Source organism: Coffea arabica, chromosome 2e (genome assembly GCF_036785885.1).
Source record: "Coffea arabica cultivar ET-39 chromosome 2e, Coffea Arabica ET-39 HiFi, whole genome shotgun sequence".
Lineage (NCBI taxonomy): Eukaryota > Viridiplantae > Streptophyta > Magnoliopsida > Gentianales > Rubiaceae > Coffea > Coffea arabica.
The window spans coordinates 14,554,493-14,575,617 of NC_092313.1; the positions used below are offsets into that span (position 1 = coordinate 14,554,493).

The window sequence follows — 21,125 nt, forward strand, 5'->3', positions numbered from 1 at the left end:
GCAGTTGATCACCAACCATCTCAGGGAACAGCAGTTGAAGCATATTTTTCTTTTGAAATCAATAAAATCATTAACGTTAGGGATTACAACGCTCGAATTTAGCTGGTGAAGACGGCTTTTGTGTTGATGTGCCTATGGTCTATTTCGGCAGTAGAATATATATATATATTTTTGGGGACAGAAGAATTACTCGTGAATACCTTATTCTGTATGTTTCATCGAAACAACCTTAAACCCATCAAGCAATTTTGTGAAAGCGCATTCCCAACTAAATAAACCAATGAAGAGTTATTTCATAATAAGAGATAGTAATTGCTGGCAAGGACAAAACAATAGTGTTCCATTTATTCTTCATCTCCACTAGCCGATAGAGAAAAAGAAGAAGACTTGTTTTTCCCTTTTTTGTATTTTTGTGGGAGAAACAAACAATATTAATGCTATTATGGAGATGAAGAGTAGCTGAAAATTCTCCAGTGAGGCTTCCAAGTTAATTTAATATTATTAGGTCAAAATCAGTGTCATTGAGCCTAATTACCACAAATCTGCCAGAACGGAAGGAGCCGCCTATGCAAAAATTCCTACTCCATTTGATAGGACAGCAAAACGAATTACAGGACTTGATTTGGACGGAGGAATTTGATAAAAGATTTGAAATCTGTTAAAATCGCCCTAGTTGTTTTGATTGCTTAATAAGGATTTGGGCTTGTAATATGTCAACTACTAAAATATATTTTAAATACTAAAATAATTAATAATTTATAAATTTAAATATTTTCTAAATAATGTAAACAATTAGTGAAATTCGAGAGAATTTTAAATCTGTCGTCAAATCCTTCGATCCAAATGCAGTATCCCACAGATCCTTTGTACCGGATTTAACGTATCATTCTAGATGCTTGTCTATATGTTTTTTCATTGTTTTCTTTTGGGAGAAGTAAAATCGATTATTTCAAGCACAAATGATTCGTACAACTAACATGGATATAAAGCTAAAATAAGAGAGCGTGTCAGATTAAAAGCCAACTTCTGAAGTTATGTCTAAAAGTGATCAGCACATAAAGACAATTAGATTCTTTCAATTTAAATGGAGGATCAAGATGCCCGTTTTGCACCATAATAAATAATAGGGTAGTTTATATTTGCCCTGGTCAATGAAATCAGAAGTAACCAGTATCTGGTTGATTGAGCCATGTGGGCAAGAGTTATTTGTGTTAAATTTTAACTTTTTGGTCATATTCTTTTCCTCCTTGTGCTCCAATTCAAATGTCGTATGAAGATTGACTAATAAAAAAATTCCCAAATGAAGTTGACTCTTCAAGATGGTATGCTTGAAAAGTTCTATATATATATATAGTTATAATTTTCAAATAGTAGACATTAGGAACAGATATACGTACAAATCATGAAGAAGACCAAAATCCTAATACATCAAGGACACGGTAAGCACATTAGCTAATACAATATCTGTATGGTAGTTAAAGTACAAAATATGAAACAAAAGGAAAGTTCAATATGTTCAAAACGTTAGTTAGAAAGACGTGTAAATAAATGTCAAGATTAAAGTGCACCAATGAAATTAACCCATTAGTCCCGAAGTTTCGTTGAATCAAGAAACCTTTGGTAAAAAGCTGTTGAAAATTCCAAATTAAGTATTAATGCACTATTATGGGACAAATAAACTTCACCAGAATATGAAAGCAAAATGGACTTTTCCTTTACTCTTTCCACTTTTCCTTTTTAGAGTTAAGGGAAGAGTAATAGATAAGTGGCAAATCTATAAACCAAGTGAATCCAAAGAGAAGACTAGTACTCCCTCCGTTTTATTTTGATAGCCTTGTTTTTTATTTTTATCTTTTTCAAATTATAGCATACTTTCTAATTTAAGAATTTGACTTTTAACTTTTGTAAAATGTGATTGTTTAATATGTTTTTTTATCAGTGAATATAACCAATCTTACATAATAATTGCTTTAATTCATACCTTGAACAGTACAACATTCTATTGAAATTGTTGTTGGGTAAAGATATAGTGATTGGTCATATTATTAATATGAGGGTATTTTAGAAAAGTGTAGACTTTTTTTTTACAAAATTAACTACTTTTTCTTAAATTACAGAGAAAAGAATTAAGATTATTAAAGTGGAACGGAGAAGGTACTGTATTCAAAGAAGACTAGTATTATACTAGTATATCTCCTCTTCTTGCTGGGAGTTGTCTACAAACATCCAACTGCATGCAATAAGAGCATTGATGAGCCAATTTATTTTGAAACTTGGAAAATATATTTTGTTCTCAGAAATAAATGGCTGTAATAGAAGATAACTTCACATTCATATTTTTCTGTATTTCCGGTGGGTTGTTGAGGCAGCCATCAATGCCATTTTCTGTTCATGGATTAAATAAGCCATCACACTTTTCCACGAGATCTACAAAGACAGATAAATATAAGTATATAACCCATGACAAAAACCAAAAAATAAATAAATAAATAAAGACACTTAGCAGTAATAAATAAAATAAATAATTCAACCCAGAAGATAATAAAACTCCTGGATCCAAACAGAGTCCAAACTTGAGAAAATTTCTAGTCAAATGCATTGATCTATCCGACAAGTCATGGAAGAACTCTCTCAGTCTCTCTCTCTCTCCCTCCCTCACATACAACACGCACAAACTGCAATAAAAACGCAGAAGTTTTGTCTTCCTCTGGATATGCATAAATAGGAGCCTGTACTCTGCTTACAATCAGTTTACAAGTCATAGTTGATCCTTCCTCCTCTTTCTGTCCGAAAACACACACAACACACAGTCAAGAAAGAGTTTATGGCGGAGGCATCAGAAGCTAATGGCAATCATGGGGTGGCTTTGGACGTTAAAGATGAGGATTTGAGTTACAAAGATGGGAAGAATTCAGCATCCAAAACCGTTTCTGATACTTCTGGCTTCCTTCTCACCGTCCCTTTTATGCAAAAGGTGAATTAATCCCTTCTCAATTCCAACTTCTTCTTTCATTTGCTCACATGGCACATGCCACAGTAGGTTTTGAATTTCAAGCAAATTCAAGATTTTTTTCTCTTTGCTGCAAAATTCAAAATTTTAAAAGCATCCCGTTTCTTTGATCTGCTTTAACAATTCTTAGAATCTTAATTCTCAATTGTTTCTCCAAAATAATTGGACTAAGGTAGCATTTGACATTTATCGTTTTTTCCCCCTTGAACTTCAGTTTATATCATATCCATCAATTCTGCAGTTAAGACTAATATATTATGTTCAATGTTCCTAGTAAATTTCTTATAAGCCTTTTTTTACCTAGACCAAGTGTTCTATTGTTCCTCCAAGATCTTTCAAGGCATTAATTTTGGAATTTACTACGAAATAATATAACATTTATTTGGTTCTTTTTTTCTTTTAAACAGTTGATAGCAGAGATAGCAGGTACATATTTCTTGATATTTGCCGGTTGCGGTGCGGTGGTGATTAATGCAGTCAGGAACAATACAATTACGGCTCCAGGGATATCAATTGTGTGGGGGCTGGCGGTGATGGTGGTTGTTTACGCAGTTGGCCACATCTCCGGTGCACATTTAAATCCGGCTGTAACCATTGCTTTTGCGACCTGCAAAAGGTTCCCGTGGAAACAGGTAGTTTAATTAACCGATTTATGTACTGTATCAAATTGTTCTTCATATCCTCGGGCATGACTGAATTTTATTAAATAACGAAAGATAAATATTTTGACTGTTGAGGATACGAATTGATGAATTTCTCTATCCATCCCATCCACTTGCTGTCGAAGGTGAATCCATTTTTGACTTTGTACACAAAAGAAATTTATGGGTTATTAATGATTGAAAGAAAAGTTTGCATTATGATAGGTCCACCTCCCTTCTCCTTTTTCTTTTTTCTTTTTCTTTAGAGTACAATTTAAGAAATTTTATAATCACATTTATTCCACTTTTCAACAAAAAGAGAATGGCAACTGACAAGCTTTTGAGGGAATTTTGGAGGGATAGGGGTCAGAGAGGAAAATTATGATAGGGATTCGGTTCTATGCAAAATGATAAACTACTTACATGGAAATTTTCAAGTAAGACCAAAACTTTGATGCATGGTTTTGCCCTATTCGAGTATTCATTCGCTGTCAGGTCTTGTTTGCCTTTTCGATGATATTTTGGTAATGTTAGGTATGATTTTCTTTCCTTAGGTGCCAGCCTACATCTCAGCACAAGTCCTCGGATCAATTCTGGCGAGTGGAACCCTAAGATTGCTATTCAATGGGCACCAAGATCACTTTTCGGGAACACTTCCAAATGGAAGTGATGTGCAATCTCTTGTTTTGGAATTCATAATCACATTTTACCTAATGTTCGTCATTTCTGGAGTTGCCACGGATAATCGAGCTGTTAGTGCTTCTTTTTCTTGATCAAATTATTTTCTCGGTGTATAAAAAGTTAATCTAATAAATAATATACTAATAATTTTGATTAAATTAAAAGAAAGAACGAGTAGATTTGACGAGGGATGATTTCAGTTAGCAACGTGACAACTCATCCAATTTGATTCCTCTTTATCAGTCTAAATTAAATTTTATTCTAATGACTTGTACATACTAGAGATAGTTACGTGTTTTCGACAGAAAAGGGTCTTATGACAGAGACCTATTGAGCTCATCGATGACCACTAATGCATCATATATTTAGACAGTAGAGCCTAATACGTGGTTTAATTTTTTGCTAACTTAGTTTAATTTTGGTTGCTTAAACAGATAGGAGAACTTGCTGGTCTCGCCGTTGGAGCTACCGTTTTACTAAATGTGATGTTTGCGGGGTACGTGCCTGATTATGTGATTGATTGATTCTTTGGTTTGATTATTTGTTCCCATTGATTTTAATATACCTAACAAATCCCATCACTATCAACCGGTGCATTATTGCTTAAAGGGTAGATTTCGATTTTGTGCCCCGGAAGAATTTAGTAATTGCATCGACTGAGTCTTTGAGAAGCAAACTTGTCGGAACTTGACCCTCAAACATTCAAGATTCATTTCATTGGCAGTGCTCATTCCAACTAAAGATTTGATGCATATGTCCAAAGCCTTTTGGATTTAACTTTCCTTTGGATTGATCTATTCAACGCTAACATTGCATATATTATTGCATATATTAGCTGATTTGAATGCATGATAATTAATCTGAATTTCGATTTGAATTTAAAATTTTATATGCGTAACATGCATCCGCTGAAACTACTGTGTACACTATCAATACATAAAAGATTAATTATTTTTTCTTTTATTTTGCATTTTGTGCTTTTGTCTAAACAATTGTTGCAGTCTAAAGGATTATTAAAAAAAAAAAAAAACTCTACCAAAAGTATGTCAAATTAAAAAAGTAAACTGAAAAGATGAATTCTTAAAATTTAGGGGCTAGCATGAGATTATTCTCTACCCATAAGGCAAATGGTCGACATCTTGATATTTCGGATTGAAACTAAACAATCGGGAATTTCCCATATATTCTGGGAAGTTACTTGTGGTCAAATATACCTATATATTAATATCTTTGTGAATCAGGCCGATTTCTGGTGCATCAATGAATCCAGCAAGGAGTTTGGGTCCAGCAATTGTTTCAAGCAAATACAAATCTTTGTGGGTATACATTCTGGGTCCAACTGCAGGGGCCATAGGTGGAGCTTGGGTCTATAATATCATCCGGTTCACAGACAAGCCTTTGCGTGAAATTACAAAGAGTGGATCATTCCTGAAAAACGCAGCCCGCGACAACTCTAACTGAATAGGAAGCCTTTCTCAATCATCCTTCTTTTGTTTTTTTTTTGGGCTTCCCCCAGGCACTTGTGGGTTTGAGGGGAACTCATTTAGAAGAACAAAAGTTGTAACATTGTGTAGTGAAATAAGATTATTTGCTTACAATTTTGTGCAAATAGGAATTCACAAGATAATTGTCTCTACACAACTGATAGTGATGGGAAAATTGTGCATATACATTTCAGGATAAAAAAGTGTCATTGCTACGTAGAATGGATCCACATTTTTTTTTTCTGAAGTATCTTGCTCCAAGATCGATGAAGATGATGACATGACGAACAAACTGATTGGATAGAACCATGAGCCATCTGGTCAGACAAGTAGATAGGACACCTGATGAACTATGAACTTCGATTGAATTTCAGATGGTAGATAGGAAAAGAATATGATACATCGCTTAAAATAATTCGATTGTTATTGTTTCAGAAAAATCGTACTACTAGATTTAAAGGTTAAGTCTCATCTTGTTAGGTCACAACATACCTGCAAAAGATGAGTACCATCATTCCCTAAATATAATGATGTATGGCTAAATTTAATAACGTGTTCAATTTTCAATTACAAAATCCTATTTTAAGCGATATAATGAGAGTTATACGACAGACATGAACTAAATGACAGTCCACCTGGCATTGCCCATGTTTGTATTTATCATTTAGACATGTCATGTTTTTTAATTATTTTTTTAGGTGAATTCTTTTTAGTCATGGGCATTCATTATTACATTTAGGAATAAAGATATGAAAAATTATTTGACAAAAAAATAAAGACATGAAAATTTTCAATTATATTATCATGATATTATCATTAAGTATTTAGGGGCTTTTGCTTGGGTTTGGGGGAGAAGTGTGGATGGGAGGGAGGGAGCAAACAAGAGTGACTCTATTCGAGCGGCACATCAAAATCTCTAGAATGCTTACTGATAATATATATATGTCTGTGTGTGCTACCTGACAAAACTATACAAGGTTAATAATAACTTGTTGCTATGTAGCTTGGAAGACTTTTTTAGGTCTTTAGGGATACCCAGCAATTGCCTGCGTTGTAACTTAGATCAACACATGCAAAAGCATATTTAAAATTCACAACTTAATCAAAATAACGACTTATCACATGCTTTGCCCACTAGTTATACCAAATTTCAGGTTGAAAGGAACTTGATAAACGGCAAATTAATACATACGTCACGTAAGCTATAGAATGTTAATTTTTTTTTTATTTGAAAAGAAGAAAGAATAGAGAGAGGGCAAGTAGTATGAATCTGAAATACTGAGGTCATAATAGGAGATTTATATAACTTAACAACTTGCATAGAAGCATTTGAAAAAGCATAAGGAATTGCAAAAGAAAGTAATGTGCACATTCTTGAACTGTTTTTAAGTAATAAAATCTTTTCATTTCTTGTCGTCAACATTCTTGGATTGTTTGATTAAATTTCTCCCCAAGTAATGTAGGTTTTAGTAAGTGGTTTGATCCACTAAGTTTCCAGCTCATTTTTGTCGGAGGGTTCTAATTAAATTTGGGAACTCAGTTGCTTGGTGTTCACAGAATGCACAACGAGGATGCTGAGACGAAGCTGGTGTTCAATGAAGTAGTTGGCGGCGGGAAATGCTTTGCTTATTCTGGCACTTTTTACGGACTTATGATTGAAACTCAGGATAGCGAGGGCACATATCGTGATAAATTCCTGGTTGTTGAGGCCATAACTGGTCTCAAGAAACTCATCTGCAACAAGCATTAATCAAGTGCTACTCTTCATCTAAGGATGATTAATGTATTCTGATAAGTAATTATCTGGTTTTATGTATGTTAACTAATTGTATGCAGGATCGATTCTCTGTTGTTTGCAAGTAAATTGCTCTACTCATGCATGATTAATTATAAAGTCATCATAAACAAAATCTTACTATAAAATGTTACTTTGAATCCAGTCCCTAAAAGCAAGAAAAGGCTTTCGAAACCCATATTTGTCAAGTCGAGTTATATCTTAGTTTCTTTCAAATCACTAGCAACACCCAACATATGCAAACATAGTGAATCATTTACACGAGGGAAAGTTTTAGATTCAAAAGCACATTATATATATGCTTTTAAAAAAATTTCTGGTTCATATAATCAGATTATTCTCATATTGATTATATCAGCTCAGCTACCATGTTAAGCCTGTGTTTGGTAATACTCTGTTACAACTGGGTCTATGGGGATAGCTTTTAAGTCAATGCTGATTGTTGTTGTGGTACCAAATGAGGAGAGCACGGTAAAATGGGCACAGAAAATTGACTATTGAGATCCCTTTTCTGGATTATGTTCCCTTAACCACCTGCAAGACCATATCTTCCAGGAGCTGAAGTCCACGGCGGAGAGAAACAAGCTCATTTTTCATTTTCTGCAAACCTTGAAATGTTGTAGAATATCTCATCATCATTGCCTTATCCTAGATGACCATCTAATGGCTGTAGAATATTGTTTGTTAAACATAAATAAAGTGTGGCATCCTTTTCAACTTCTGTTCTGATGTTATACACCTTTTCAGCTGAGAGGCTTTGAGCATATCAAAGAAATCATTCTGCAACCTTACAAAATGCAAATGTTACCTTCCCTTGGTAGAGATAGAGAAAATTGATTGATGTTTTCCTTTTCTCTTTTTTTTTTTCACCTAACAGAACATGAGTGAGATTTAAGAAGCGAGAAGAGAAAAAGGAGATTAGATGCTAGAACATCAAATTCCTACTTGTGAAATGGATTGATATTTTCCTTCCCACTACTTGGGAAATAAGAAGTTATCTGTCTGAATATCATAATGTATGTGCATAATTGAAAATTTTCATGTTTTTTTCTTTTTATGTCAAATAACGTTTCATAAAAAAAATGACGTTTCATATCTTCATGACCAAATATATGCCTAAATATAATAATGCATGTGCATGATTGAAAATTCAACATGTTATTATATTTAGGCATACATCATTATATTTAGGTAATGATGGTAGTTATTTTTGCAGGTAAGTTGTGAGCAGTTGTGACCTAATGAGATGAGAGTTATGTTTTAAACCTAATACGACTTTTCTAAAACACTAACTATCAAATTATGTTAAGCTATGTATCATATCATTTTTCTATCTACTTGTGTAAAATTCAATCGTTCATCAGGTGTTCTATCTATTTGTCTGACAAGATGGTTCATGTTTCTATCTATTTAGATTTTTCGACATCTCTTCATCTTCATTCATCTTTGCACAAAATTGAAAGCATATAATCTTATATTACTATAGAATGTTGCAAATTTTTTTCTTGTACATGAGAACCCCTCAAACACCCCCCCCCCCCAAACAAAAAAAAAACCAAAAAAAAAAAAAAGAAAAGAAAAGAAAAGAAAAGAAGGATGATTGAGTAAGGCTTTACATTTCAGTTAGAGTTGACGGGGGCTGAGTCTTTTAGGAATGATCCACTCTTTAAAACTTCACGCAAAGGCTTGTCTGTGAACCGGATGATATCATAAACCCAAGCTCCAGATATGGCCCCTGCAGTGGGGCCCAGAATGTATACCCACAAAGATTTGTAATTGCTTGACACAATTGCTGGGCCCAACCTCCCCGCTGGACTCATTGATCCACCAGAAATCGGCCTGATTCATCAAGACATCAATACAAGTGTGCTTGATCAGAAGCTTCGGCATAAGACACTAACTTCTTCGGAATATATGGGAAATACGAGTGTACGACTTCAAATGTTCTAGGCTCTCCAATCTGTTGGTAGAGGATTTTTTTTTTCTAATCGTTTGGATTGCAAAAAGTGTTTCGACAAATATACAAAATGTACTACGAATGAAAAAATGATTAGCCCTTTATCCATTGACAGTATACAAATTAGTTTCAGATGATACAGGTTACACGTGTAAAATTTTAAATTATAATTTAAATTGAGATTAATAGTCATGTATTTAGACCAAAAAATGTATGCTATATTAGCATAGAGTAGAGTAATCAAGAGAGAAGCTGAAAAGGCTTTGGACATACGCATCAGATCTTTAGTTGGAGTGAGTATGCTGATGAAATGAATCTTGAATGTTAAGAGGGTCAACAAGTTTGCAATTACAAAATTCAAAATCAACCCTTTTAAGCACTAATGCATTGGAATATTAAAGTCAATGGCAACAAATAATCAAACCAAAGAATGAATTAATTAATCAGCACGTACCCGGCAATCATCACATTCACTATAACGGTAGCTCCAACGGCGAGACCCGCAAGTTCTCCAATCTGTTTAAGCAACCAAAACTAAAATAAGTTAGCAAAGAATTAAACCCGTTGGTTAGGTTCTGCTATCTAAATATATGATGTATTAGTAGTCATCAATGAGTACAATATGTCTGTGTCACAAGGCCTTTATTAATGAAAACACGTAATTATCTTTAGCATGTACAAGTCATTAGAATAAAATTTAATTTAAAATGATAGAGAAGAATCAAATTGGATGAGTTGTCTTGTAGCTACCTGAAATCCCCAGTCAAATCTATGTGTTCCTTCTTCCAACTTAATCAAAATCATAAGTATATGATTCATTAGATTAGTTGACTTTTTATGCACTGAGAAAATAATCGAGTCAAGGAAAAGAAGTACTAACAGCTCGATTATCTGTGGCAACTCCACAAATGACGAACATTAGGTAAAATGTGATTATGAATTCCAAAGCTAGAGATTGCACGTCACTTCCATGGGGGAGTGGCCCTGCAAAGTGATCTTGGAATAGTAATCTTAGAGTTCCACTTGCCAGAGTTGATCCAAGGACTTGAGCTGAGATGTAGGCCGGTACCTAAGCAAAGAAAATCATACCTAACATTAACAAAATGTGATTAACAAGACAAATTACTCCACCAAAGAGGAAGGGGTTCACCGATTTTTGTAGGGAAACAACATCTTATGGCAAATAGAGCTCAACTATACATACATTAACCCACAATTTCTTGCGTGGACAAAGTCAGAAAGGGTTTCACCTTCAACAGCAAGTAGATGGGATGGATGGACAAGTTCATCAATTCATTTGCTCAACAGTCAAAATTTTTTCTTTTTCTTTTTTTTTTCTTATTTAAAAAAAATTCAGTCATGCCTGAGGATATTAAGGATAATTTGTTTGATAGAGTACATAATTACACTACCTGTTTCCATGGGAACCTTTTGCAGGTGGCAAAAGCAATGGTTATAGCTGGATTTAAATGTGCACCGGAGATGTGGCCAACTGAGTACACAACCACCATCGCCGCCAGCCCCCACACAACTGATGTCCCCGGAAACGTAATTATATTGTCCCTTGCAGCATTAATCACCACCGAACCGACACCGGCAAATATCAAGTAATATGTGCCTGCCATCTCTGCTACCAGCTGTTATACCAAATGAAAAAAAGAAGAAGAAAAGAACAACAAAAATAAATTTTGAATTAAGTATTTCATAGTAGAGATCTTGGAACAATTTGGTCTAGGTACAAAACGTTACCATGAAATTTACTTGGAGCATTGAACGTAATATATTAATCTTAACTGCGGTATTGATGGATATGATGTAAACTGAAATTCAAAAGAAGAAAATGTTGAGGCCTAACTAATCCAATTATTTTGGAAAAACAACTGAGAAAAATGATTATAAGAAATGAAAAGCAAACTTGAGAAATGGGATGCCTTTAAAAATTTGAAATATGTCTCAAAAAAAAAAAAAAAGAAAAGGAAAAACTTCCTTGAATTTGATAGAAAATGACTAGCCGTTTTGGCATGTGAATGAATGAGGGAAGAATTGAAGCTGGAATTTGCGAGAGATTAATATATAATTCACCTTTTGCATAAAAGGGACGGTGAAAAGGAAGCCGGAAGTATCAGAAATGGTTTTGGATTCGGCGTTCTTCACATCCTTGTGACTCAAATCCTCATCTTTAACGTCCAAAGCCACCCCATGATTGCCATTAGCTCCTGATGCTTCAGCCATAAACTAGTTACTTTTGATTTCAGTGGTAAAGGAGAATATTAGTATATATTATCGTGCAATGCAGGCATTTTGATCCTCCATTTAAATTGAAAGGATCCAATTGTCTTTTATGTGCTGTTCGGTTTCAGACATCAATTCAGAAGTTTGCTTTCAACCTGACAATCTATATAAATTAGTTGTACGATTCAATGGTGCATGAAATAATGGATTTTAACTTCTCCCAGAAGAAAACAGACTGTGAAAAAACTTATAGACAAAGACTCCAGAATCATGCCTGAGAGATCCGGTATAAATGCATTGTAAAGTAACTAGTGTTGCATAGGCGGCTCCTTCCATCCTGGCAGATTTCTTGAGGTAATTTGGATCAATGATATTGATTTTGACCTAATAATATTAAATTAACTTGGAAGCCTCACTCGAGAATTTTCAGCTAATCTTCATCTCCATAATAGCATTGTTTGTTTCTCCCACAAAAATACAAAAAAGGGAAAAACAAGTCTTCTTCTTCTTCCCTTCTTCTTCTCTATCGGCTAGTGGGGATAAAGAACAAATGGAACAAAAATGTTGTTTTGTCCTTGCATTAAAACAGCAATGACTATCTCTTATAATGAAATAACTCTTCTTTGGTTTATTTAGTTGGGAATATGCTTTCACAAAATTGCTTGATGGGTTTAAGGTTGTTTTGATGATACATACAGAGTAAGGGGTTCACGATTGTTATTCTGCTGCCGAAATGTCCATAATAAGAACAACAATAAAGCCGTATTCGTAAGCTTGTATTCGAGGGCTGCAATCACTTAAAAGCCTAGGTTAATAATCTGATTGATTAGACATATGCATATTTATATATGATGGATCTAACAAAATAACACAAAATATAGATCTCGAAAATTAATAAAAATTTTCACGGTAAAACTCTAAACATATACTATAAATATCAAATAAAACAATGGAATCCCGAAAACATCCATGAATGTTTCTAATCGCCAAATCTGCTAATGAACATATTGATAACATCAATTTTAGTTGTCTCCCTCCCCAATCTAACGAGGCAAATAGGTACTGGAACATATAAATTCTTGTAATCAATCAAATATTTAGAAGTCCCAAAAGTATATTAATTCCACTTAGTGTTGTTGTAATCCCAATTATGCTGGCTTTTTAACAGAGTGTAAATTAATCAATTGTGCTCTTTCTTAATCTGTTAGTCAGTTAGCTATATATATATATATATATATATATATATATTCTTAATGGCTTTTCCAATTGAAATTGCAGCTGCAGGTACTACGGCACCTGCCTTGAGCAGAATATGAGATGGCCACTATGAAATAAAGCGTTGAATTTTCAATTATGCGTATACATTATCATATTTAGCCATGGGAAAAATCGCCAATTTAGTCCCTAAACTTTTTTTTCCGTCAATTTAGTCTCTATACATTATTTATAGCCAATTTAATCCCTAAACCTATATTTCGATTCCAATCAAGGAGCTTAGCGGCGGCGCCACCGCATAATTTCCATCGGCTTCCAAATCTAGGAACCCAGAAGGGGTATTTTAGGGACTTCCATATTTTTCATATTTCTCTTTGACTTTCATCTTATGATACTACTACTGCTGTGGAAGAAGTGGTGCTACCGGAGGAGGAGGAGGAGCCAAGAGGAACACTACTACTGCTGCTGCTGCTACTACCAGTACTACTAGGAGTAGTGGAGGTATTGGAGGAAGTGGAAAGGAGACCGGTGCTGTTGAAGCCAATGTAGTAGGCCGAGGAGTCATCCGGCTTGAAGAGGCCGTAGTTCCTCTCGGAGGTTGGGCTGGACTTCATGTTCTCGTTGAAAAGGGCGAAGACATAGATGTTCAAGTCGGCGTTGGGCCTCATGGGCGTCCCCTTCTTCCCGCACACCAGCTTGTTGATGAGGTTGCCGTTGTACTTCTTGGCATTCTCCGGAGTGGCTCCGGCCTCGTCGGTGTCCCCCTTGGAGGGCCAGCCGGTCTCGGAGATCTGGACGCACACCGCGTCGTCCTTGAACCCCAAGGACTCGACGGCGAAATGGACGGCGTCGATCTGGGCGAAAAGCATGTTGTCGTAGTGGAGATTGGTGGCGGGATCGTCGAGATACAAAGCAAATAGCGGAATCCTGAAGGAATTCAACTTTGCAAAGCATTCGTAGTTGGTGCGCCCATAATCTAAGCCGGCCCTTCTTCGCTGAGCACCAGACAAATTGTATGTGGTGCGTAATGATGAGTAAGGCTTTGGATATACTATATATTAGAACTCTACATTATACAATGCCAAAGCAGCTATGGCACGCACCCCATTGATCTTTGAAGAGGTGATTTTTGGTAGGTAAATGGACCGACCTAAATCAGGCCTCTCTGAGATGAGGTGGTATACCTTTGCTTGTCCGAAGTGGATGGCGGGGCTTCTCCCCTGGTATCACTCCGACGATTAAGTTAGTAAGAGAACGAGAAAGATAATGGTATATGAGAATGAACAGTGTGTTTACTTGTTGGGAGTGTGTGGGGTATTTATAGAGTGAGAGCGGAGGGCAGGACGGAGGTCTTATGTGGGTGGGACCCATGCCCTGCCATTACGGCTCTGCTCACTGTCTGGTGGCCTGACTCTGACACTGTAGCCGCCTGGACAGGGTGACGAGGAGTCCTTCGCAGTAGCCATTAAATGCGACAGTGCTTTTCAGATAAAGCACTGATCTTGGGTGATGTCAGGTGTCCTGACCTCATCCGCGTGCAGCTGAGGTGGAGGTGCCGAGGTCACCTATACGGTAGACTAGGGATCCGGCCGCGCTTTAGGGGATATGCCCGAGACACGGATGAGCTCTGATGAGGGACGAGGTGAGTTCACCTCGGACACACGGGGTTGCCGAGGTGAGCACCCTCAATAAGCCCCCCAAGCCTCGGGAGCTCCGGGCCAGGGAGGTACCGAGGCTTCCTTGGCCGAAGTCGTAAAGAGTCGGAGTCCCGAAACTGCTCCGGAAGATACGGGGATGTGACACGTGGGCATGTCAGCTGATAGGACGTGGTCATTGGTAACCGTCGCGTCGTGAAGTAGTGGGACGTTTCGTGTAGAGGGTGTCAGGTAAAAGGACGGGGCATTAATGAGGAGAGAGGGAGGCGCGGTGTTTTGAATTCGAACGTGGCCGTCCTTTCGCATTCTTACCGCCTCTTCGGATTCCCCCCAAACCTTTATAAATAGGGGGGTCCCCCTCACCGCAATACTCACACCTTTCACTTTCATCTGAGACTTGCAAAGTTCGTGAGCGTAGCCGAGGTCAGTTCTATCAGCCGAGATCAGTCTAGTAGCCGAGATCAGAGCCGAGGTTATCCACTTCGTCCAGTTCCGTAGGCAATAGTAAGTACCCTTCTTCTTTCTTATTTCGTCTTTCACCCATGGCCAAAACGGCTAAGACCCATAGAGAGACCGTGACTCCGAGCTACCTGACCGAGGTGAGGCCGGAACCTGTGGGAGAAGCGACGACGTCCAGCTCGGAAGGGTCGAGCCCGAGTTCTGAGAAGGGATCGACCGAGGCGGGAGCCAGCGGGGCAGCCTCGGAGTTGGAGTCGTCCGAGATGAGCGAGGGTGGTTCCGAGGTGGGCTACGACGAGGAGCTCGGCGTCGGGATACCACACGACGAGGACGCACTGGAGCTTGCCACTCCGGAGGACACAGCCATCATCGACTTCGGCAAGATGCCGAAGTTTAGAAGTCGCATCGGAAGAGATCGGGCCGTGAAGGTGATGAACAAGTACCCTTTTCGGTCGGGGTACGAGATTTTACCGCCCGGGGCGAATGACTCAGCCGAAAAGCCCCCCTTGGGCATGGTGGCCATCTATGTCCAGCAGTTAGAGGCCGGGCTGAGGATGCCCACCTCGAGGTTCTTCAGGGACTTGCTCCGTCACTTCTACGTGAGGATTACCCAACTCACCCCGAACGCGGTCCGCATCATCGTAGGGTTCGAGATGCTGTGTCGACATCAGGAGGTGACTCCCTCTGTCGACCTCTTCCGCCGATGCTATACCCTCAAGGCGCACGGGACGGATAAGGGATGGTTTTATGTTGGCAACCGGAACAATGCCATTCCGAAGTTGGTGATCGGTTCTCCCAGGTCGATCAAAAATTGGAAACACGACTTCTTTTTTGTGTCCGAAGTGGACTTCCCCAGGGGCTTCTGGTGGAGGCCAATCAAAGCGAAGGCCGATCCCTCCGCTGGGGATGCCAAGGAGGAGGACTTCCAGAAGCTGATGGGGTCGGGACTTCGGATATACAGTCTGGACTACCCCGAAGCCGTGCTGGTTGACGGGGGGATCAGTCGAGCTTTGCTCAGTCCTGACAGAACTCCCTTCACTTCCACCAAACTTAAGATTCCTTGTAATTTTCTTTCATAACTTCGCTTTCATTTCGGCTAAGGCATATGATAATATTTGTTTCTTGTGCAGTGACTAAACTGTCCGACATCGTCGTGTCTGGCTCGTCCGAAGTGGCCAAAAGGCAGAAGAGGAAGAGCTCCGGTGAGACATCGGCACCTCCGCCGAAGAAGAAGTCACAAGGACAAGCTGCCAAGACCTCGGCGGCTAAAAGCACTCCCACCACGGCTGGCCAAAGCAGCTCGGCCACCGCGGCTACGGGGTCCACCTCGTCCTTGCCAGAGGGAGTGCCCCTTGGAGTCGTCACGGCACTTTCACCTCCTCATGGCTGAGGCAAGCAGTTGAAGCCCCCGGTCAATGCGGTCTCGGGGACCTCGCTATGGAATCGTTTCCATAGCCCCCCGGTGTTTTCCGGGGATGAGAAGACACACCCCGCCGGGCACTGGTGTCCGAACTGGAAACTTTCAGCCAACGACAGGTGCAGCCATCCTCGGGTTGCCCAAGAGCTAGTAATGCACTCCCCCCTGCCAAGGGATTTGGAGTTTATGAAGAAGCTGACCCCGGCTGAGATGGTTCAAAGCCTCATGGTGAGCACAGCTTCCACCTCAGCCTTTGTGGCCGAGATGACACACCGGTACTGTGCTCTGGTCGAGGAGCAGGACACCGGCAAGCTGCAAAATCAGATCTCCAAGTTGGAGAAGAAATTGACGGTGTCCGAGTCTGAGAAGGCCGAGCTTCAAAGACAGCTTAAGGAGGCCGAAGCTAAGGGTGAGGAAGCCGAGGTCACAATGAATAGTCTCAGATCGGCCCTCGAAGAAGAGCAGAAGAGGGGGGACGAGGCGAAGAAGTCTCATGAGCAAGCCCTCAACAGTGTTGGGGCCTCGGCAGTGGATGCATTTCGGAGGTCTGAGGCCTTCACCAAGGATCTCGGCCAACTGCTCACACCAAACTTCATGTTCGGCTTCACGTCGGGTGTGGACGCGGCCGCAGCCCACCTCCCCTCCGAAGCCTTGGAGTCGTTAAGAGGCCATGCCAGCTACAATGAGGACTCTCAGGATCTGTGCGACCGGATGGCCGAGGGCATCCAGGCCGGAAGGAACTTGGCCGAGGTCAAGAACGAGTTCAACAAGTGGCTGTCTGAACTCGACGAAGTGTTCGAGGAGGGTGAAGAAGTTGGGGAAGACGAAGCAGGAGGGGACATCGGCGAAGAGCATGGAGAAGAACTTCACCCCGGCGGAGGAGAGTCCGGAGAGAAGGCTGCCCAGGAGGGAGCCGAGACGGGAAATGGAGCCGAGACTGGGGTCTAGGCTCGTGGGCTTTAAAGGGGTGGCCGAGGTGGAGAGTGCTTAGTAGCATTCCGACCTCGGCCTTGTATTTTTTGTAACGCTCCTCTGTTGAATGAAAGTTTACTTCTTTTCATCTCAGCGCTTTAATTTCTTGCTTTGACTTCGTCCCTTGCTTGTCCCCCTTTATTTTTTAATAGCACAATACCGATGTTGAAAAATAACATAAAATCCGAAGTCATAACTTGATTAAAAATTCAAGCATAATACATTTTGAGGTTCTCGGCGTGCCAAGACCTCGGCACTAGTGAGCCATCTCGGTAGCTCAGTTTACAATATCCCTTAAGGTCAGATTCCACAACTCGGTAGGGGCCTTCCCATTTCGGGCATAGTTTCTATTGCGGTTCAGCTCGGCTGACTGAGTTTTTCCTCAGAACCAAGTCTCCAGGCTGGAATCTACGGTGTCTGACGCGGGCATTGTAATAGTGTGCCAGTGTGTTCTTGTAGGAAGCTATCCGGGCTGAGGCGAGGTCCCTTCGTTCATCGACGAGGTCGAGATCCAGCTGCCTTTCTTCGTCGTTCACCTCGGCTGCAAAGGCTGCTAGCCGAGGGCTGGGGGTAAGGATCTCGGCAGGGATGACAGCCTCGGCTCCGTAGGTCAAAGAGAATGGGGTCTCTTGCGTGGCTGACCTCGGCGTGGTCCGATAAGACCACAGGACACTGGGGAGTTCTTCGACCCAAGATGTCCCAGCTCGGTGTAGTCGGGTCTTGAGGCCATGCAAGAGAGTTCGGTTGAAGTTTTCTGCTTGACCGTTGGCCTGGGGGTGGCCTACCGAAGTGAAATGTCGTTTGATGCCAAGGTTTGTGCACCAAGCTTTAAAGGGGTTCTCGGCAAATTGTCTTCCATTGTCCGAGATGATGACCTGAAGAATGCCGAAGCGGCAGACGACGCATTTCCAAAAGAATTTTTGAATTGCCAGCCCAGTGATGGTCCTTAGAGGCTCGGCCTCAACCCACTTGGTGAAATAATCCACCGCGGTTACCAGGAAGGTATAACCGCCGACGGTCCTGGGGAAGGGACCTATGATGTCTGTCCCCCATTGCTCAAACGGCCAAGGTGAAGTGATGGGAACCATGAAGTTTGCGGGCTGGTGATACTCGGGTGCGTGGACTTGGCAGGAAGGGCAGCCGAGAACGAGGTCCTGGGCGTCTTGCCGAACTGAGGGCCAGAAATATCCAAGAAGCAGAGCCTTCTTGGCTAGCATTCTGTGGCCGACGTGAGCTCCACACAAGCCCTCGTGGATCTCGTGGAGGACGTGGCGTCCTGTCTCGGGAGTGACACACCTCAGCCAGGGGCCGAGGTAGGAACGTTTGTACAGCTCTCCATCGCGGAGAGCGTACCGAGCCACCTTGCGTTGTATTTTTCTCGCCTCGGCTCGGTCTTCGGGGAGGGCTCCTTGATCCAAGAAAAGGATGAACGGGGTCATCCAGGTTTCTTCAGAGTGCACGGGGCATGCCACCTCTTCCACGTATCCTGGTTCACTCAGGACTTCCACCAAGACAGTTTTGTTGAGGTCGGAGAATGACGTAGAAGCCAGCCGGGATAAGGCGTCGGCTTGCTTATTCTGGGACCGGGGTATTCTTTGGATTTCGAAATACTCGAAGTACGCGGTGAGTTTGTGAACTTTGGAGAGGTACCGTTGCATGGTCTCATCCTTGGCCTCGTATTCACCAAGAACTTGGCGTACAACGAGTTGGGAGTCACTGCGGACGTGGATTTGCTGTGCGCCGAGCCTGCGGGCCAGCTGGAGTCCAGCAATTAAGGCATCGTACTCGGCTTCATTATTGGTGGCTGGGAAGCCAAAGCGGAGGGCGTAAGAGCACACTTCTCCCTGAGGTCCTTCCAGGAGTAGCCCAGCTCCGCTGCCATCCCCATTAGAGGATCCATCTACATACAATGTCCACCGGGATGGGGTGGACACCTCGGCAAAGGCAGAGGTGGACTCTGGACCTTCCGTGAAGGTGAGCTCGGCCAAGAAGTCGGCTAAAGCTTGAGCTTTTATGGCGGTGCGCGGCTCATACGACAGGTCGTACTCCCCTAACTCGACGGCCCATTTGGTGAGGCGCCCGGAGGCCTCGGGTCGAACCAGTATCTGTCGGAGAGACTGGTCGGTCCTGACGGATATGGGATGATCCAAGAAATAGGGTTTCAGCCGCCGAGCGGCGTGGACTAGCCCCAGCACCAGTTTTTCCACCTGAGTCTATCGAGTCTCCGGTCCGCGGAGAGCTCGGCTGACATAGTAGACTGGCACTTGGGTGCCCTCATTCCGGATAAGAACAGCGCTGACAGCCTCGTCGGCTGCGGAGAGGTAGAGGTAGAGCTTCTCCTCGGGCCGAGGTGAAGCGAGAGTGGGTAGGTGATGGAGGTATTGCTTCAGTTTGTCGAAAGCAGCCTGACACTCTTCCGTCCAGGCAAACTGATCAGCCTTCTTGAGCACCTTAAAGAAGGGCAGAGCTTTCTCAGCTGATTGGGACAGGAAGCGATTCAGCGCGGCCAGGCGTCCATTTAGCCGTTGGACTTCTCGGATGTTCCGAGGTGGGGACATGTCCTGAATGGCCTTCACCTTGTCGGGGTTGGCCTCAATTCCCCGGTGGGAAACCAGATACCCCAAGAATTTTCCCGAGGTGACGCCGAAGACGCATTTCTTGGGATTCAGTTTCATCCTCGAGTCTCGCAGGACACCAAAGACTTCCCTCACGTCTGACAGAAAGGATGAAGTGGCGAGACTTTTGACGAGGATGTCGTCCACATAGGCATCCACATTGCGGCCGATCTGATTCTGGAAGAGTCGGTTGATCAGCCTTTGGTAGGTCGCCCCGGCGTTCTTTAGCCCAAAGGGCATGGTAGTATAACAATAGGTACCTCGGTCGGTGTAGAACGCCGTTTTCTTTTGGTCCTCCTCACCCATTCCTATTTGATGATACCCTTTGAAGGCATCTAGGAAGCAGATGACTTCATACCCCATCGCCGCGTCGACGAGGGCGTCTATCCTCGGCAGAGGATAGCAATCTTTGGGGCAGGCCTTATTGAGGTCGGTGAAATCTACACAGATTCTCCATCCACCGGTGTCCTTTTTGACCATGACTGGATTGGACAGCCAGGTGGGATATTGGATCTCGTGGATCATCTTGGCCGGCAGGAGCTTGTCGACCTCATCCGATATGGCCTTGCCACGTTCGGGGCCGAAGTGCCTTCGCTTCTGCCGCACAGGTCGGGCCTGTGGGTCAACGTTGAGTTGGTGAGTCATGAGCTCGGGTGGCACTCCGACCACTTCATCCGCGGACCACGCGAAGACGTCTCGGTGGTCTTTGATCAGGGAGATCATTTCTTCTTTCAGGGGTGAGGGGAGTCCAGCCCCTACTTGGACCACTTGGTCAGGTTTCGCTTCATCAAAGACCACCTGTTCCACCTCACCTCCGGGCTCCAGCCTGTTGGGAACTCCTGCCTTCTGAGGGTCGATGCAGTCAATGGAGAGGACCGCTGGCCTCTTTTCTTCTGACCTCGGTAGGGGCCGGGGTGTGACTGCTGCTTGAATGGTGGCGAGATAGCACTCCCGGGCGGCGCCCACATCGCTGCTCACCTCGGCCACCCCCG

At 41.8% G+C, this 21,125-nt stretch overlaps 2 protein-coding genes across 5 annotated transcripts; one reads left to right on the forward strand and one right to left on the reverse strand.

The window, feature by feature from the left end:
- Positions 1-2,575: 2,575 nt before the first annotated feature.
- LOC113731107 (aquaporin NIP1-1-like) lies at positions 2,576-5,930 on the forward strand. Its single transcript, XM_027256183.2, has 5 exons — positions 2,576-2,974; positions 3,418-3,642; positions 4,206-4,403; positions 4,767-4,828; positions 5,574-5,930. Exons 1-5 carry the CDS (start codon positions 2,825-2,827, stop codon positions 5,791-5,793), a joined length of 855 nt encoding a protein of 284 aa, XP_027111984.2. The 5' UTR covers positions 2,576-2,824; the 3' UTR covers positions 5,794-5,930.
- A 1,847-nt stretch (positions 5,931-7,777) lies between these two features.
- On the reverse strand, positions 7,778-11,996 carry LOC113728623 (aquaporin NIP1-1-like). 4 transcript variants are annotated; one of them, XM_072079137.1, is made up of 6 exons: positions 11,651-11,996; positions 10,981-11,205; positions 10,449-10,637; positions 10,023-10,084; positions 9,228-9,450; positions 7,778-8,398 (listed from the first exon to the last, which is right to left on the reverse strand). In XM_072079137.1, exons 1-5 carry the CDS (start codon positions 11,798-11,800, stop codon positions 9,231-9,233), a joined length of 846 nt encoding a protein of 281 aa, XP_071935238.1. In that variant the 5' UTR covers positions 11,801-11,996; the 3' UTR covers positions 7,778-8,398; positions 9,228-9,230. The 4 variants fall into 4 exon arrangements, with proteins under 4 accessions (XP_071935238.1, XP_071935239.1, XP_071935240.1 ...); XM_072079138.1 differs by having other exon boundaries at positions 7,778-8,481; XM_072079139.1 differs by having other exon boundaries at positions 7,778-8,219; positions 11,651-11,995.
- Between the last annotated feature and the right edge of the window lie 9,129 nt (positions 11,997-21,125).

Coding starts and splice junctions, on each gene's coding strand:
- LOC113731107 (XM_027256183.2), top strand. CDS start 2,825: ATGGCGGAGGCATCAGAAGCTAATGGCAATCATGGGGTGGCTTTGGAC. Junction 3,643..4,205: donor AAAGGTTCCCGTGGAAACAG/GTAGTTTAATTA, acceptor TTCTTTCCTTAG/GTGCCAGCCTACATCTCAGC. Junction 4,829..5,573: donor CTAAATGTGATGTTTGCGGG/GTACGTGCCTGA, acceptor TTTGTGAATCAG/GCCGATTTCTGGTGCATCAA.
- LOC113728623 (XM_072079137.1), bottom strand. CDS start 11,800: ATGGCTGAAGCATCAGGAGCTAATGGCAATCATGGGGTGGCTTTGGAC. Junction 10,638..10,980: donor AAAGGTTCCCATGGAAACAG/GTAGTGTAATTA, acceptor TTCTTTGCTTAG/GTACCGGCCTACATCTCAGC. Junction 10,085..10,448: donor TTGCCACAGATAATCGAGCT/GTTAGTACTTCT, acceptor TTGCTTAAACAG/ATTGGAGAACTTGCGGGTCT.